Here is a 16162-nt window from a genome sequence, read left to right on the forward strand (position 1 = left end):
GGTCTCGCTATAAATGCTAGAAGCTCAGTTGCAGAGGGAGCACAGCGCCCTCTTGTGACCATACCTATAATCACAACATATATATTGGGAGGTTCCACCCCACATCCCCACGTGGATCAACCCCTGCCCCAGCCCAGCTTCTGCTCCAGCCTTGGCCACAGCCCCATCCTAGCCTCACCCACAGACATATAGCTCTCTCCCCTCCTGAGGGCTACCTTCCCTGCCCTCAGGGTCTCGTGGGTGGGAGTGGAAAACAGAGGACGGAGCCAACCTGTATAAAACACAGCCTTTATTGATTTCAAGAAATATCTACCTCGAGTCTCTGGGAGCATGGTCTGGGAGGCTGGCACCAGGTTGAGCACATTTGTGGGGAGAAGATGGGAGCAAAGCTGTCTGAACCTGCGGGGAGGAGGATTGGGCAGAGGGGGGCTTCCCCTGAAGGCATTGGGGACCAGGAGGATCCCTGCATATCTCAGGCAGGGGCTGGTGTCACCTCCCCCTGCTCCTCGTCACAAGCTCACTCTCAGGCCTCAGACCTCCCACTGCTTAGAGACTACTTCCTTCCCTCCCCAGAAGTCTCCAAGGAAATGGAGATTCCCTTTGATCTGGTGCCTCCAACCAGGGCAAGCGTCTCCCTCTTTGTGGCCTCCAGGCCTCTGCACCTGCTGCTGTCTCTGCTGGGAAGTGCTTCCCACCTCTCTCAAACGTTACTTCCTCAGCAAAGCCTTGCCTGAGCACCCCCTCTTGGGTTAGGTAGAAGCCCCCCTCAGTGTCCCCTTGCATGCAGTAGCTAATTTGCTTATTTCAATGTCTGTCCCCCCCAGGGCTGGCCGGCTCTGGGGTAGGAGACTTACACCCAGGCAGACAGCACAGTGCCCAGTGCTCAGGAAGCCTGCCAGAAATGAAATTGGATAGATTAGGGAATTCAAAGGGGGGGGGGCACCCAGCACCTGTCGGACCCCTCCACCAGTGCAGTCCTGCCCCACCTGTCCCCCGTGGGAGCCCCAGGGCCGCTCCCCAGCCTGTGGTCAGATGGGGGTCATGGTGGGTGCTGACGCGTGCCTCTTGTCGTCACCGGAGTTGGAGCCCAGCTCCCCGGCCTCCACCAGCTTGTGGTGGCAGCGGCAGGTGGAGGCGCGGCTGGTGGAGGATGGGAGGCTGCGGCTTTTGGGGGACTTGTTCTTGTTCATGCCCCGCAGGACCCTGTGGAAGATAAGGTAGCAGATCTCGCAGATGGTGAGCACGATGCAGACCGCAGAGGCCCCCACCATGAAGTAGGTGAAGACCTTCTTCTCGGTGGGCCGGGCGATGTAGCAGTCCACGACATTGGGGCAGGGCGCCACGTGAGCACACTGCACCAGGCGCGGCATGCCAAAGCCGTGCCAGAGAGTGTGCAGCACGTACAGGAAGAGGAACTCGATGACGAGCTTGAAGATGAGGCTGAGCAAGTAGGTCCACCACAGGCCGCCATGCTTCTTGCCCGCGTTGGCGTACAGCTTGGCGCACTGGTCCCCGTGCTTCTGGCGGTGGCGGCGCTCGCGCTCCTCGCGGTAGGCCACGTGCAGGATGACCAGCAGCGAGGGGCACGTGACGAAGATGAGCTGCAGGGCCCAGAGGCGGATGTTGGAAATGGGGAAGAAGTTGTCGTAGCAGACATTGGTGCAGCCCGGCTGCTTGGTGTTGCAGTCAAAGTCCTTCTGCTCGTCCCCCCACACGCGCTCTGCGGCCACCACGTACACCAGCACGCGGAAGACAAACACCACCGACAGCCAGATGCGCCCGAACGCCGTGGAGTACTTGTTCACGCCGCTCAGGAGGGCCTGGAGCGTCTTCCAGTCCATGGTGCCCGGCGGGGGTGCGGGGGGCCGTGCCCGCCTGACAGAATAAGAGGAAAAGCTGTATGTTCATGACCAGGTGACATTTGTTGAGCATTGCCTATGTGCCAAGTGCTGTTCTGAGTTCTTTACGCGGATGGATTCATGTGATCATCCAATGACCCTTTGAGATCAGGACTGTTACTCTGCCCGAGCAGGACATAGAGAGGTTAAGTAACCACAGAGCTTGTATGCGGGAAGGAAGGGTTGCTGATAAACAATGGCCATTTATGCAGCATTTACTGTGAGCCAGCCACCAAGCTAAACGTTTGGTGCAACATTATCTCCTTCAGTCCTTATAATGACCCCACGAGGTAGATACTATTATGCTCCTCATTCATAGATGAAGAGAACGGTTGTAAAGCACTTAGCACAGAGTAAGTGCTCAATAAATGCTGGCCACTCATTGTGAATCTAGAGAGGGCAAGTCACTCATTTAAAACTACAGTTGGATTCTAGGTCGGGCTGTTGGTGCCAGGGCTGTGCTCTCCACCACCTCCTCTCCCCTTCTCTGCTGGATGCCTGTCCCAGGCCAGGGTCTTGCAACTTACTTCATCCATGCCTTGCTACTGTCTTGTGAGGGTGGGGTTATGGGCCTGTAGGGGCCAAGGGCAGGCCACCCCAAAATAGGCCACTTTGGCGTGAAGATTGCTTTGACTTAAAAGCAATCAAAACCCAGCAGATTCAGGAAAAGCTCTTTACCTCTCTTTCAACTGCCTAAAAGAATTCATATAGAGGACCGGCTCCAGGAAGAGAGCTATCACCACAGATAACTACATTTTTATATGAACTAGGTATGGTAGACAGGGGGGAACCTAGCAAGGCTTGTTTGATCAAAGTCCTCTACATCCCATGGTTTCTGAGTGGCCTGGCAAACATTTGTTTCCCAAATATTTATTCATTTTCATCTTCTGTGAATTGTATTCCTTCCCTTTGAAGTCCCTGACCCCTATTCCCTTCTCTTTAGTTCAGGATGACATATATACCTCATTTTGCCTGTCTTTGGAATTTCCTATCTGTGTGGATTCCCCGTACATATGAAATTAAACTCCTGTTAATTTGTCTCATGTCAATTTCATTCTTAGTCCAGCTAGAAGGAGTTTGGAGGGCGAAAGAAATTCTTCCTCCCCGATAAGCCCCATTCTACGGAGAGGAAACAGGCTTGGAGAGAAGAAATAACCTCCCCAAGGTCTCACAGTCAGTAGGTGGTGGAGTTGGGAGACCAGCTCAGGTTGGGGGTGAATGGGGGCTGTAATAACGGTCTGGCTCCTGGCACACCAGATCCAGGGAAACTCTAGAGACAACCTCCCCTCCCTGTGCCAGAGCTGGGGGGAGCCCCAGCTCCCCCAGGCATGCTGGATGCCAGGGCTTTATGGTAGAGAGACATACTGTATTCAGGCCCCCGAATCACACATTTTTCTCCCAGTGCTGGAATGACTCAGAGGGTGTGGACGGGTGGGTCTGCATGAGTGTATCTAGTGTCTGGGTGCTGCCATGGGCGTGGGAACACGTGTCTCCCCATGTGCGTGTGTGGGCCTGTGTGCACATGTGGGCACTCTTGGAGCTGGGTTTGTGACTCTGAGCAAGCATAATGCCTGTGGGTCCAAACCCTGCATGACTGCTTCTCACCCCTCCACTGCTACCACCCTCCTTCAAGCCCCCATCACTCTTGCTGGTATTATTACCACAGCCTCCTCACTGGCCTTTCATCATCTGGTCCTGGGCCCTTAGAGTCCATGAAATTGGATCATGTCACTCATTTGTTTAAAACTTTCTACTAGCTTCACGTTACACTTAGAATTAAACCCCAGATTCTACATTCTTGCCCTCCTCTCTTATTTTCTCACCCCGATTCTCTCTGCTCTGGCCGCACTGGGAGATTTGGGGGTTCTGCAATTATTCCTGCTGCCTGGAATGCTCTTTCTCCAGAACCCTGTATGGCTGGGTCTTTCTCATCACTGAGGTCTCTGCTCAAACATCATCTTAGTGGCCTCCACAGATTACTCCAGATCTAGGAGCCCCTGCCCTCCAGGTCACTCCACTCCTGTCCCGTTTATTTTCTACCTTGAATTTAATCACCATTTGAAAGTAAAATACTTGTTATTATTATTATTTTTTTGTTCTTATTTATCATCTGTCTCCCTTACTAGAATGTCAGCTCTGTCTTGCTTATTGCTTTATATTTAATGCCTAGTGCTTGGCACATTGGAGATACTCAATAAAGGCTAGGTGAATAAACAAATGCATGCTGAATTCTCAGAGAGGCAGCTTGGAGGGAAGGGCTGTGAGGTGTAGGCAGGAACGACCTGGACAAGATAGCTTGCTGGAAGGCATCCCCCCCCCCCCCACCCCAGAAGGAGAAGGCACAGTTGCTCCTCAACACCTCAGCTCTCCTGATGCCTCTTCTCTGGGAATCTCCAACAGAACGGTGTGACTGAAGAAGACCTCATCCCAGGAGACCCTCCTCTTCTCCCCCACTTGCCCCTCTGAGACCTGGCCTTTGGGGAGGGGCAGTGGAATGTGCATTGAGCTCGGAGTCATGGTAGGATTCTAGCCTCAGCTCTGCCACTTGCTAGCCTGGTGACTTCCAAGAATCCCTTGATAGTTTTAACCTCCATTCCTTATCTCTGAAAGGAAGGAATTCCTACTTTCTTGAGCTGTTTTAAGAATCATAAGACCAGGGCGCCTGGGTGGCTCAGATGGTTAAGCGTTTGCCTTCGGCTCAGGTCATGATCCCAGGGTCCTGGGATCAAGTCCCACATCGGGCTCCCTGCTCCTTGGGAGCCTGCTTCTCCCTCTGCCTCTCTCTCTCTCTCTGTCTCTCATGAATAAATAAATAAAATCTTAAAAAAAAAAAAAAAAGAATCATAAGACCATTTCCTCCCCAGCCCCCACTCACCTGGTGGGAGTTCAAAAAAACTGAAGTGGTGGTTGCAGCCCTGTCTGCCAGCCCTCAGAGAAGAGGGGCCCTGTCACCAGACACCCATCGGGGTGCAGCCCACTTCTGGGTCCTCACTTTCCACCTTCCGGTCCCGTCTGTCCAGTCCCGCCTGACACACCCCAGGGACTCGACTCACCTGCAAAGAATTTCCCTCCAAGCCCAGAACGGGGACTGGTGGAGCCAGTCTGATCACCCCCAGCTGGCCCCCAACACCACCTCCCAGCCATCCGCTTTTTCCTAGCCCGGGGACCAATTCTCGCCGAGCTGCCGCCACACTCCAGAATGACCCCGCCGCGACCACCCCCCTCAACTTACCTTCCTCCTCCACCCGCCGCACCCCTTCCCCAGTTTCCCCTCCATCCCCTGCAGCTTGCGAGCTTGCGGACGTGGGAGGGGAGGGTGTCCCGGAGCCTTCCAGCCCCTGGAGCTCCGACCCCGCCCAGAATCGAGCGGCGAGAAGGCAGTGGGGGTGCTGGGGGAGACCCCTGCACCCCCCAACCCCGCCCGGGGTCGCCCGGGAGCGCTCGGGTCCCGGGGCCCCCGACCCGCACTCACCCGGAGCCCGCGTCCGGGAGCCACGAGCGGCGGCGGGGAGGCGGGCGCAGCCCGGGAAGGCGCGGAGAGGGGAAGGTCGGGGAGGAGCCTGGGAGCCCGCCGGGCCGCTGGGGGGTCCGCGTCTAGTGTCGCCGCCACCCGCTGCCGGGGCGGCCTTCCGAGGGCCCCGTCGCTGCTCCGAGCCTCGGTTTCTTCATGTGGGAAATGGGGGCATCGGTGGCCATGGGCAGGGCTGTGGCCACTGCTCCAATGAGATCAGGGGCGGGAGGCACTCTAAACTGTGAAGTGCCGTGGCCCGGGACGGCCTGCAATCCTGACTCGCCCACACGCGTTCCCACTGCTACCGAGCCCGCGCCCTGCCCGTCACTGTCCCCGCCCGGCGCCAGGGCCTGGACCCGGCTGGCGGGAGGAGCGGGGGGGGGGGGGGGCACTGTGGGGATCTGCCCTCCCGGCACGACGGCCCTCCACGGCGGCCCCGGCTCGGGCGCTGTGTCCTCCAAGGAAGCACGCGCCTTTTGGAGAACCAGGTGGGGCGCAGACTCTGCGTCCACAAGGGAAGGGGCACGGCGAAGCCGGTGCCTGGAAAGGAGATGGGGTGGTCCTTTGTCTAGGGGTGAGGGCGGGTAGGGAGAGCTTGTTGCCTGAGTTATGCCCAGGGGCAGATCCTGTGGGGGTAGGGGTGGGGGTGTTGGGGGCAGAGAGATCCCTTGCCCTAGACACTCTGCCGAAAGAGGCGGGCCTGCAGCTGGGCTGCAGGGGGCTGGGCTCTGGGGACAAGGACGCTTTGTCGTGGTTATTAGTGTGCTATGATAAGGAGCCTTGCCAGCCTCCTTGGAGAAACCCCAGCGTTTCTGGCCTCCCTGGGAGTCCTGGGATCTTAGTCACCCGAGGGCCTGAGCCCTCACTGTCTCCATAGAACTGTTATTGCTAACACAAGGGTGACTATACATGGCATTTTTCCAGGACTGTTCCGGTTCACACCTGTGGCCCCAGTGTAATTAACATCACCCCCTTACTCTCAAAAGTGCCCCCAAACCTGGGAAGATCAGTCACATGATCACCCTACCTACTACTCATTTTGATAGAGAACTAACCCTGCATTGGATGCTCAGAGACGTCTTTGCGCCAGGCATGGCCTGAAGACTATTTCATCCTCAGAGCCCCGGATGAGGAAGGCATGATCCTTCCTGATTTTAAGATTGAGAAAACCGAGGTACAGAGAAGTTAGGTGACTAGCCCAGGATCATACAGATGATAAGGAGCAGAGCCAGCTCTGGAGGTCTCAGCCATGTGGTTTCTGGATAGGGCAAAGCCACAGGGCAGACACCATCTTTTACTCATTGGGTCCTGGCCCCTGAAAATCGTTGCTGAGGCTCAGTGCTGGGGTGGTCCGGGTGCTTCTGTGTATGGGTCAGGGCGGGGGGATGTGTGAGTTTGACAGTGTCCCGTGAGGGTCCAGGACTCTGCCATCTGCCCCTTACCACCTGTTGCTCTCCAGCATTTCAGAGCAAACCCGCTCCCCACTTTCTTATTTTGAACGTTTCCATCCCTATAGCATGTCACAAAGGTGGACCTGTCAAGGTCACCATGGATCTCCATGATGCTAAATCCAACAGTCATGTCTCTGTCCCCACCCTCCTGGGTCTACAAAAGCACCTGACACCATTGACCATGGCTTCCTTCTCAAAACACTTTCTTCCTTTGGCTTCCTTGACACCAGTTTCCTTGCTCCTTGGAGGCCTCACACGCTAGTGTCTGGTGTGGGCATGTCCCAGGACTCAGCCTCTTTTCTCCTGCGTGAACTCATCCAGTCTGGGGGCTTTCCATACTCTCCACCACTGACGAGTCCCGCACTTCTAGTGCTACTCCTGACTTCTCCCCGAACACCAAACTGCGTGACCAGGGCTGCCCATCTGACCACCAGGTTTCCAGTTACTCGTTTTTCCTTCCTGAGGTCAACTATCCATCTTTGACTGCATAGATACTCTTCTTTTGACATTTACCCAAGGAAGATATGCTATGCACATGGCTCTGCTCTTTACTGTTTTTTAAAGCTATTTTATTTGTCTATTTATTTGGGGGGGAAGAGGCAGAGGGAGAAGGAGAGAATCCCTAGACGATTCCACACGGAGCATGGAGCCCTACATGGGGTCCGATCTTGTGACCCCGAGATCATGACCTGAGCCGAAACCAAGAGTTGGACGCTTCACCGAATGAGCCACCCAGGCGCCCCCTTTGCTATTTTTTTTTAACAAAATATAGGATATTTTTCCTCTATTGATAGACATAGAACTACCTCATTTTTTTTCATAAAACAGTTGACTAGTATTCCATTTCCCCCATCAGATGTAGAGCTGTCCCTTTAAAGAAAAACAAACAAACAGCTAAATAGTATCTATACTATAATATATTTAATCAGTCCCATATGGTTGAAAATTAAGGTGGCTTTAATCGTATATTTCCTTCTTTCTTTTTTATTTTTTTATTTATTTTTATTTTTTATTTTTAAAGATTTTATTTATTTATTTGACAGAGAGAGACACAATGAGAGAGGGAACACAAGCAGGGGGAGTGGGAGAGAGAGAAGCAGGCTTCCCGCTGAGCAGGGAACCCGATGCGGGGCTCGATCCCAGGACCCTGGGATCATGACCTGAGCCGAAGGCAGACGCTTAACGACTGAGCCACCCAGGTGCCCCCCTTCTTTCTTTTTTAAACACCAGGGCAATAAATATCCTTGGACAAACATCATTTAACACATTTTAAAATTAGGTCTATAGGATATATTCCTAGAAGTGGAATTTTTGGGTTAAAGTTGTAGGCTCATTTGTAATTTTGATAGATCATGACCAATCTTCTCCAAAGATGTTTATGCTGCCACCAGACATGAGGGCCTGTTTCCCCATCTCCTGGCCAGTGTGTGGAGTGTTACCCACGTGTGCTATCTTAGCTGGTGGTATCTCATTAGACTTCTGTTTTGCATTTCTCTTATTATGAGTGAGGATGAGCATCTTTTGATATACTCAACATCCATTTTGTTTGTCTTTCTGTCAACTGTCCTTTGCTTTTGCCCATTTTTCTACCGGATGGTTACCTTTTAAATTATTGATTTCTTGGGAGCTCTTTATATATTCAAGAAAGAAGCCCTCTGTCTATGATACAAAAAAAAAAAAATCTCTCCCTCGCAGTTTCACACTTGTATTTTGACTTTGTGTATGGAGTTTTGGCTGTGCAGAATTAAAACGTTTTTGATGTAGTCACATGTATCAATCTTATCTTTTATGGCTTCTGGGTTTGATCCTAATTAGAAATGCCTTGCCCACTCTGAGACCTGAAGAAGTTTTCCTCCCATGGTTTCTCTTAGCTAAAGTAGTACTTTAATGATATAAATCAGATCATTTTCACTCCCTTATTAAATCCTTGCGGTGACTTACCATTACTTTTATACTAACACCCACTCTCCTGACACTGGTCTACAAAGCTCCAAACCACCTGCTCCTGTTTTGCCTCCTATCACACGTCCCCTTGGTCGTTATTCTCCAGTCATACTGGCTTTCATTCTATTCCACAAACACGCCACGTCCAGTCCAGCCTCCTGGCCTTTACAATTGCTTCTCCCTCTGCCTGGACGGCTCTTCACCTGGTATTCCCTGGGCACCCCCTCTGAAGCCACCTCGCCCACTTCCTCAGCAGTCGCGCTCAGAACATTCCCTGACGTTCTCTCTAAGAGAGCAGCGAGCTTGCCGGGGACACTCCTGCGGCAGCTCCAGGACTCAGACACTCAGTGCTTGTTTGCAGAGTTAATCTTGGGTGCACATAAAGGTATGCGTGCGAACTGTCTGTTTGGCGTGTGCGATTGGGTAGTTGGGTGTTAGCGGGGTAGAGTGGGGAGTAGGTAGGTATGTTTGGTGCATGTGGTTGTGAATGGATATGAGTTTGCAGAGGGGGCTGGTAGGGTTTTGTGAGGCTGTGTGCATGTGTGGTTATGTATGAGGTGGTGTCTCTGTGTGTGGTCGGGTGACTGGGTGATTTTATGGCCTGGGTCCTATCGTTCTGACCTGGCCCTGTCCCTTGCTCCTGACGTCAGACGGTGCCTCCATCAACTGGCCTTCGCTTTTTCTGGAGGGATCTGGAAGAGACTCCATTCAGAAAGGGGCTGTGAAGTGGCTGTCCCACTTCCAAGTTCTGCTCCCTGAGCAAGGGAATGTGTGGGAGGCCATGTAGGCCATCCCCTCGCCTCGGGGCAAGGCTGTGTTGTGCCAGGGCTTGGAAGCTGCCCGGGCCACCCACGCCCCCTTCAGGGCCTACACCTGTTCTCTGGGGGTGGTAGGCCCCAAGCCTGGCCCTGTGCTTCTTCCAGCCCAGGCCTTGGCACAAGCTGGTCTTATTCCCAGGTTGCCCCCTGTGTCTGAAATTCTGCCCAGGCCTCAGGCAGGGGCTTCCCTCTCTGGCTGGGGTTTTCCGCATGTTTGTCTATGTGCAGTAGGAGCTCAGGCCCTCCCTGGGCCTCAAGGCCCTCCCCTCCCTTGAGCAGAGTGGGGTAGGCAGAACCCACTGGGAAGCAGGTCAGGTGGACGGATGGGGGCTTTCCAGCCAGGCTCCAGCATGTCTGGGGCTGTGGGTAGGAAGGAAGAGATATCCCAGGATCCAGGCTAGAATGTTGCTTTCCTTCCAAGATGCTGAGAGTTACTTGGAACTTCTGCCCACACATCCTCTAGTGGAGGTAACACATGGCTTTTCTGAGTTGCTGTTAAGCTTCAAGCATTCTACATGTGCCCTGAATCCCATCCCTTCTCACCCACCCTGGACCTCACTCCCTCTCTCTTTCTCCTCTACCTTCTCCCTTCTGCTCTTTACTGGATCTTTCCCTTTACAATAAATGTGCTGGTATTTCCCTGTCTTCAAGAGCAAACAAGCCTCTCTCCCCCCACTTCTCCAGCATCTGCCTCATCTCTTTCCAGTCCTTTGTAGTCAGACTCCGAAGAGTTGTCTCCAGCTGTTCCCTGAATCCCCCCTTTAGCTCACTCTCCTCGGGCCCTTGCTCAGCACGGTCTGCCTGGATCCTCTTGCTGGGGCACCCATAGCTGGGTCTCTGCACTCCCGGCAGCATTTGGTCGCCAGGACTTCACACTCTCCTGACTTTTCTTCCTTTCTCTGTCTCCTTCACTGGACCCTCCAGATCTCCCTGACTTTGAAGTATTGGGGTGCCCCGGGGATCAGTCCTCGGCTCTTTCTCTTCTCTGTCCCCACTCACTCTCCTGGCACTGTCATCCAGTCTCAGGATTTAAAATATTAGAATTAGGCTGACAACACCTAAATGCTGATCTGCAGCCAGGCCATCCCTGCCGAACTCTGGGCTCACGGGCTCAGCTGCTACTCCACCTGGCCTATGGGCACCCGGTAGGTATCACAGACTCACCAGGTCCCCCATTACACTCCTTCCTTATTAGGATTGTCAGATTTAGAACCAAAGCAAGCAAGCAAAAACCCCCGAAACCAAACCAAACCAAACCAAACCAAACCAAACCAAACCCCAAAGCACATGCTTGGTTAAATTTAAATTTCAGATAGTATATGGGACTTACTTATGCTAAAAAAAAAAACTTACTTATTCTTTATTTGAAATTAAAATTGAGTTAGGAGTCCTGATTTTATCTGACACCCTGCTCCCTACATATGTCCCTCTCCATCTTTCTCCATCCTTTACTCATCCAGATGAGTAAATAGCAACTGTACTCATCTACTCGTTAAGGTCCCAAACATAAGAGTCATTGTTGAGGGGCACTTGGGTGGCTCAGTTAAGTGTGTGCCTTCGGCTCAGGTCATGATCCCAGGGTCCTGGGATCGAGCCCCGCATCGGGGTCCCTGCTCAGCGGGAGTCTGCTTCTCCCTCTCTTTCTGCTCCTGCTTGCTCTTCTCATTCATGCTCTCTGTGGCTAACTCTGTCTCTCTCTCTCTCTCTCTCTCAAATAAATAAATAAATAAATAAAACCTTAAAAAAAAGAGTCATTTTTGACTCTCTTTTTTGTTTATACCCCATGTTCACTGCCACTGAATCATTTTGGTGCTATTTTCAAAATGTTTTTGAAATCTGGCCACTTCTCACTGACTCTATTGATGTTATATCCTGGTAACATCAAAGCCACAGATAATTTCTTTCCTGCATTATTGCAGGCGTCTTATAACTGATCACCCTCTTTATCCCTTGCCCCCGTGCATCTTTCGTGAACGCAGCCATCAAGGGGATCATGCCCCCCTTCTTTTCCCCAAAGTGCTCCCCTGGCTTATGGATCACTCAGAGTGACAGCCAGAGGCATAGGAATGGCTTATAGGACCCTGTGTCAGCTGGTCCTTCTTGGGCCTCATCTGAACACTCTGGCCTCTTGGCTCTCTTGCTGCTCAGCCTCAGTGGCTTCTTTGCTGTCCATGGGTGTGCCTGGGCTCTTCCCCAGCCTTCGTGCTCATGGGTGCACCTTTTCCTCTGGCACATTTCCCCCTGTCTCTGCACGTCCCTGGCCTCCTCACCTAAAATTGCTACAAGTTTCCCTCCCCACACTCTCTCACCTGCTTCATTTTTCTCCTTGGCAACTATGATCATGTAATATAGTCTATATTTTGCTTATTCTTCTTATTAATTGTCTCTCCCATCACTAGAATCTGTGAGGAAAGCCATTTTTGGGGGTCTGTTGTGTCCACTGCTATATTCCCAGCACCTAAAACAGTGCCTGGCACTTTGTAGACAAAGTATTTGCCAAATGAGTGAATAAACCCATCACACAGAATAAGCCCCCGTCCCATGCTGACACAGAGTGACTGTTTGATCAGTTCCCTCTAGCTTAGCATCCCACCCACCACCCTCTAGAAGTCCCTCCCTGACCATCGGCCTCCTCCAGGAAGCCTTCCCTCACGGAGCCTCATCTCTTTCCCCTCCCTTCTGCCACCAGGCCCAAATCCCTGGTCTGGTACTCAAGGGACAAATGGGCTGTCTGTGTGGCTGGGTCTGTCTGTCTTTACCCAGCCTCTGTTCTCCCATGGGAAGAGGCTCTTCGCTTGAGCTATCCTTTGAGCTGCAAGGGTGTGGGCATCAGGGCAGCTGGGGAAGCAGCCTGGGGTGAGGCGTGTGCCAGATTCCTGAAATCAGCCTGCCACCTGCACTGTGGGAGCTTCCGGAGCCTTGATTCTGGGTCAAAGAGGTGCTGAGCACTGGGCATCAGGGAGTAGAGCCTAGATGGGTTCTGGGCTGCAGGGTTGTGGTTCCTGAACTCGCTGTTTGGGGGGGTCCTGACATAGGCACCTGAGTAGGTGATTTGCCACTGGCTGAGCTGGGAAGCACAAGAAGGGAACCAGGTTGGGAGAAGCAGAAAGAAATGAAGGAATCTCACGTGCGCTCGGTAAGGGCAGGGAACCAGGTTGGGAGAAGCAGAAAGAAATGAAGCAGAACTGCATTGTGTCTGGAGTTGGGTAAGTGGTGTGCGTCCTTTAAACGAGATTCCAGTGCTGCCATTTCGACAAGGCCATCAGAACACTCTGACATGACTTGTAAAAGCCCCTTTTCTATGATGCAAGGGCGCATCAGACAGTGTCACTCCATCCCACACTCCATCCCTGAGCTTCACCTAATGCCCAACACAGCCCATCCCAGAGCCTCGGGGATGGGATGTGGCTCAGTGCTGGTTGTTTTCACACAACCGAATTTTCCTCTGCATTCAAATGCCCTGCCGGGTTGTCTGTGGAACACACATGTCTGGATGTGCAGGGCAGCAGGGTGCATGGGACAGGAAAGAGAAGAACAATGGGTACCTGTACGTTGCTGGTGCCCATGCAAAATGGTGCAGCTGCTATGGAAGACAGTTTGGCAGTTCCTCCAAAAAAAACGTAGAATGACCACATGAGCCAGCAAGTCCACACCTATGTCTATACCCAGAAGATCTGAAGAGAGCGACTCAGACCCGTACATGAATGTTCATAGCAGCACCATTCACAATAGCCAAGACAAGTGTTTGGAAACAACCCCAATGTCCATCAAAAGAAGAATGGATAAACAATATGTGGTATATCCATACAATGGAGTATTATTCAGCCATTCAAGGGAATCCAGTCTGATACATGCTACAATGTGGATGAATCTTGAAAACAGTATATCAAGGGAAATAAGCCAGACATAAAAGGACAGATATTGTATGATTTCTAGGATACCTAGAATAGGTAAATTCAGAGAGATAGCAAGTCATTGGAGGCTACCAAGGGCTGGATGGAGGTGTGAGTGTGGGTTATTATTTAGTGGGTACAGAGTTTTTTTAAGGGTAATGAGAAAGTTTTGGAAATAGTGGTGTTGGTTGTACAACATTGTTAATGGAATTAACACTACTGAATTATACACCTAAAAATAGTTAAAATGGCACTTTCGTGTTCTGTATATTTTATCGCAATAAAAATATTCAGGAAAATTAGGGATTTTAGGGGAAAATAGGAGACAAGGAAATAATCCGTGAGGAGATAGGGATTTGGGAATCAGCAGTGACCAGATGGTAATGAAGGCCATGGGAGCGGAGGAGCTCACCCAGGGAGGGAGTGGAGACTGGGAGAGCAGACAGCCTGGCAAGAGCCCCAAGGACCCCCCCCCAGTGGTGGGAGGCACTGAAGGACATTGACAGGGCATGACTGGAGCATCAGGAAAACTAGAAGAAGCCTGGGCGCAGTAGTCAGTGCTCTTGATTGCAAATGACAGAAATCCAATTTGAATTAGTTTGGGTACAGAGGGGAATTGATGGTTTGTAGAAACATGGGGAGGGCAGGGGTGCCTAGGAGCCCCAGAAGCACCAGCTGGAGCCAGGTCTGGCTGTGTCTCTCCTGCTTGCCTCACCTCTGCTCCTCTCTGACTGTTGGTTCCTCTCTCCACATGCTGACAGGCTTTTGCACAGGGTCACCAGCTCCAAGCTCACACCTTCCCAAGTTTTCCTTAGAGAGGATTCAAATAATCTGGGGAGGAAGCTTGAGTGGCCCCGCCTGGAGCCCATATCCACCTGAGGTCCAGGCGCCGGGCTGCATGACTGACAGTCACCTACAGCTCCTCCATTTGGAGCCACGCTGGGCGGACAGCACATACAAGGTACGTGTGGTATGGGATGAGGTACAGAGGGAAGGCAGTTTACCTTGTGAAATGGCTCATGGCACAAGGACTGGTAGCATCCACTGGGCTTGGTGGTGAAGGAATCTCACGTGCGTTCGGTAAGGGCAGGGCCGCTTGGGTGCGGTGATGGGGCAGGGACCAGATCATAGCTGGTGGGAGGGAGTGGGAGCTGAGGAAGTCCAGATGGTGAGTGCAGACCTGTTTTGGGAGGTGCAGTTGGGAAAGCCAAGGGAGAGATAAGGAGGTGGTTGTGGGAGACATGGGGTCGAGGAAGGGTTTTGTTTTGGCTTTTGGATGGGAGAGATATGAGTCTGCTGAAATGCTGGGTTGCCAGGTGAGAGCTAGAGGTTGAAGAAGCAGGAGGGCAGGAAGAGGTGGGAGAGCAGGGGTCCTGAGCATGGGGTGTGGTGGGGTAAGGGAGGTTAAAGCAGTAACAGGAGTGGGCTCACCTCTTTTACTATGCTGAGGGAAGGAGGGAGGGCCGGTGTGGATGCAGGTTGGTCTGCAGGTCTGGGGGCAGTCAATGGGAGAGCATTCTTGGAAGCTTTTGCTTTCTCTGAGACATGGGATGAAGATCAGATAGAACTGGCTAGAAGTTTCGAGGAGAGTGGAGAAGCCTGAGAAGGCCAGACACCACCATGAACAACGGCAGAGAACCGAAGCAGAGAAGAAGGAGGGCTGTCAGGTGGGGCTAGAGAACACAGATTTGCAGTGACCTCACTCTGGTTGGCTCCTGGGTTCACTGGAGCAGAGCCCAGCACAGGGTGTAGCCATGGCAAGTACAGTTGGACTGATCTGGGCTAAGCAGGAAGGGCAGAGGGATGATGGGGATATTGGTTGGACAGCAGTTCATTCCAGTCATTATCTCAGCAAATATTGATTACCCTTTTACTGTATACCAGGCACTGTGCAGGGCCTGAGGATACATTTGCAAACCAGTTGGATACTGTTCTGGCCCTCAGAGAGACTGCAGTCTAGAAGGAAGGAGACATTAGTCTAAGAGCTCCCATGTGACATGAGGGTGGTGGGAGAGATTGCGGATCCCAAGCCTAGGCTCGATTCAGAAGGAAGGGAATGCAGGAAGGGCTGAGAGATTGGGAGAAGGGCAGGGGGTCAGGTCTGGAGGTGCCTATGTGTCCCCCTGTGGGTCTGTTGAGCAAACATGAACAGATGCTGAGGGAAGAGCTAGGTGAGACAGCTGCGGGGAAGCTGTGGTTAGAGATGGGGGTGACCTGCACCTGTCTCACCCTACCCTCCTTCCCTCCTGTTACAGTAGCTGACCTGTCCTTTTCCTGTTGAAGTCTGAGCCTCCATCTGGGCTCTGCATCCCATTCCCTCTGGCTCTATGGGGACTTTGACCTACTTTCCCCTCTACTGGATTCATTTCATCATTATTTAAATATTCTCAAGTCTCTCTCACTATAAAAATAAATTCATGACTGCTCCTATCCTTTGGCAAAAATACCCTTTCATTTTCTATTCTCCCAGCCACCATTTTCCAACCAGTTGTCCACACTTGCTATTTCCATTTACTTGGTCCTCGCTGTTCTCCCCTCCCCACTTCCCTGGGATCTGGTTTCTGCACCCCATTCTTTATAGATGATGCTAGATCATGGGTGCCAATGATATCTATGTAAATTGAATCAACACTTTTCAGTCCTTATC

At 52.2% G+C, this 16162-nt stretch overlaps 1 protein-coding gene across 4 annotated transcripts; it reads right to left on the reverse strand.

Moving 5' to 3' along the window:
- Positions 1-274: 274 nt before the first annotated feature.
- Positions 275-5777, reverse strand: GJB3 (gap junction protein beta 3). 4 transcript variants are annotated; one of them, XM_078073443.1, is made up of 3 exons: positions 5371-5776; positions 4774-4951; positions 275-1875 (listed from the first exon to the last, which is right to left on the reverse strand). In XM_078073443.1, exon 3 carries the CDS (start codon positions 1839-1841, stop codon positions 1029-1031), a length of 813 nt encoding a protein of 270 aa, XP_077929569.1. In that variant the 5' UTR covers positions 1842-1875; positions 4774-4951; positions 5371-5776; the 3' UTR covers positions 275-1028. The 4 variants fall into 4 exon arrangements, with proteins under 4 accessions (XP_077929569.1, XP_035921180.1, XP_035921181.1 ...); XM_036065287.2 differs by lacking the exon at positions 4774-4951 and having other exon boundaries at positions 5371-5777; XM_036065288.2 differs by lacking the exons at positions 4774-4951; positions 5371-5776 and adding an exon at positions 5131-5360.
- Between the last annotated feature and the right edge of the window lie 10385 nt (positions 5778-16162).

Source organism: Halichoerus grypus, chromosome 5, assembly GCF_964656455.1.
Source record: "Halichoerus grypus chromosome 5, mHalGry1.hap1.1, whole genome shotgun sequence".
In the NCBI taxonomy this organism is placed as follows: domain Eukaryota; kingdom Metazoa; phylum Chordata; class Mammalia; order Carnivora; family Phocidae; genus Halichoerus; species Halichoerus grypus.

Coding starts and splice junctions, on each gene's coding strand:
- GJB3 (XM_036065287.2), bottom strand. CDS start 1,841: ATGGACTGGAAGACGCTCCAGGCCCTCCTGAGCGGCGTGAACAAGTAC.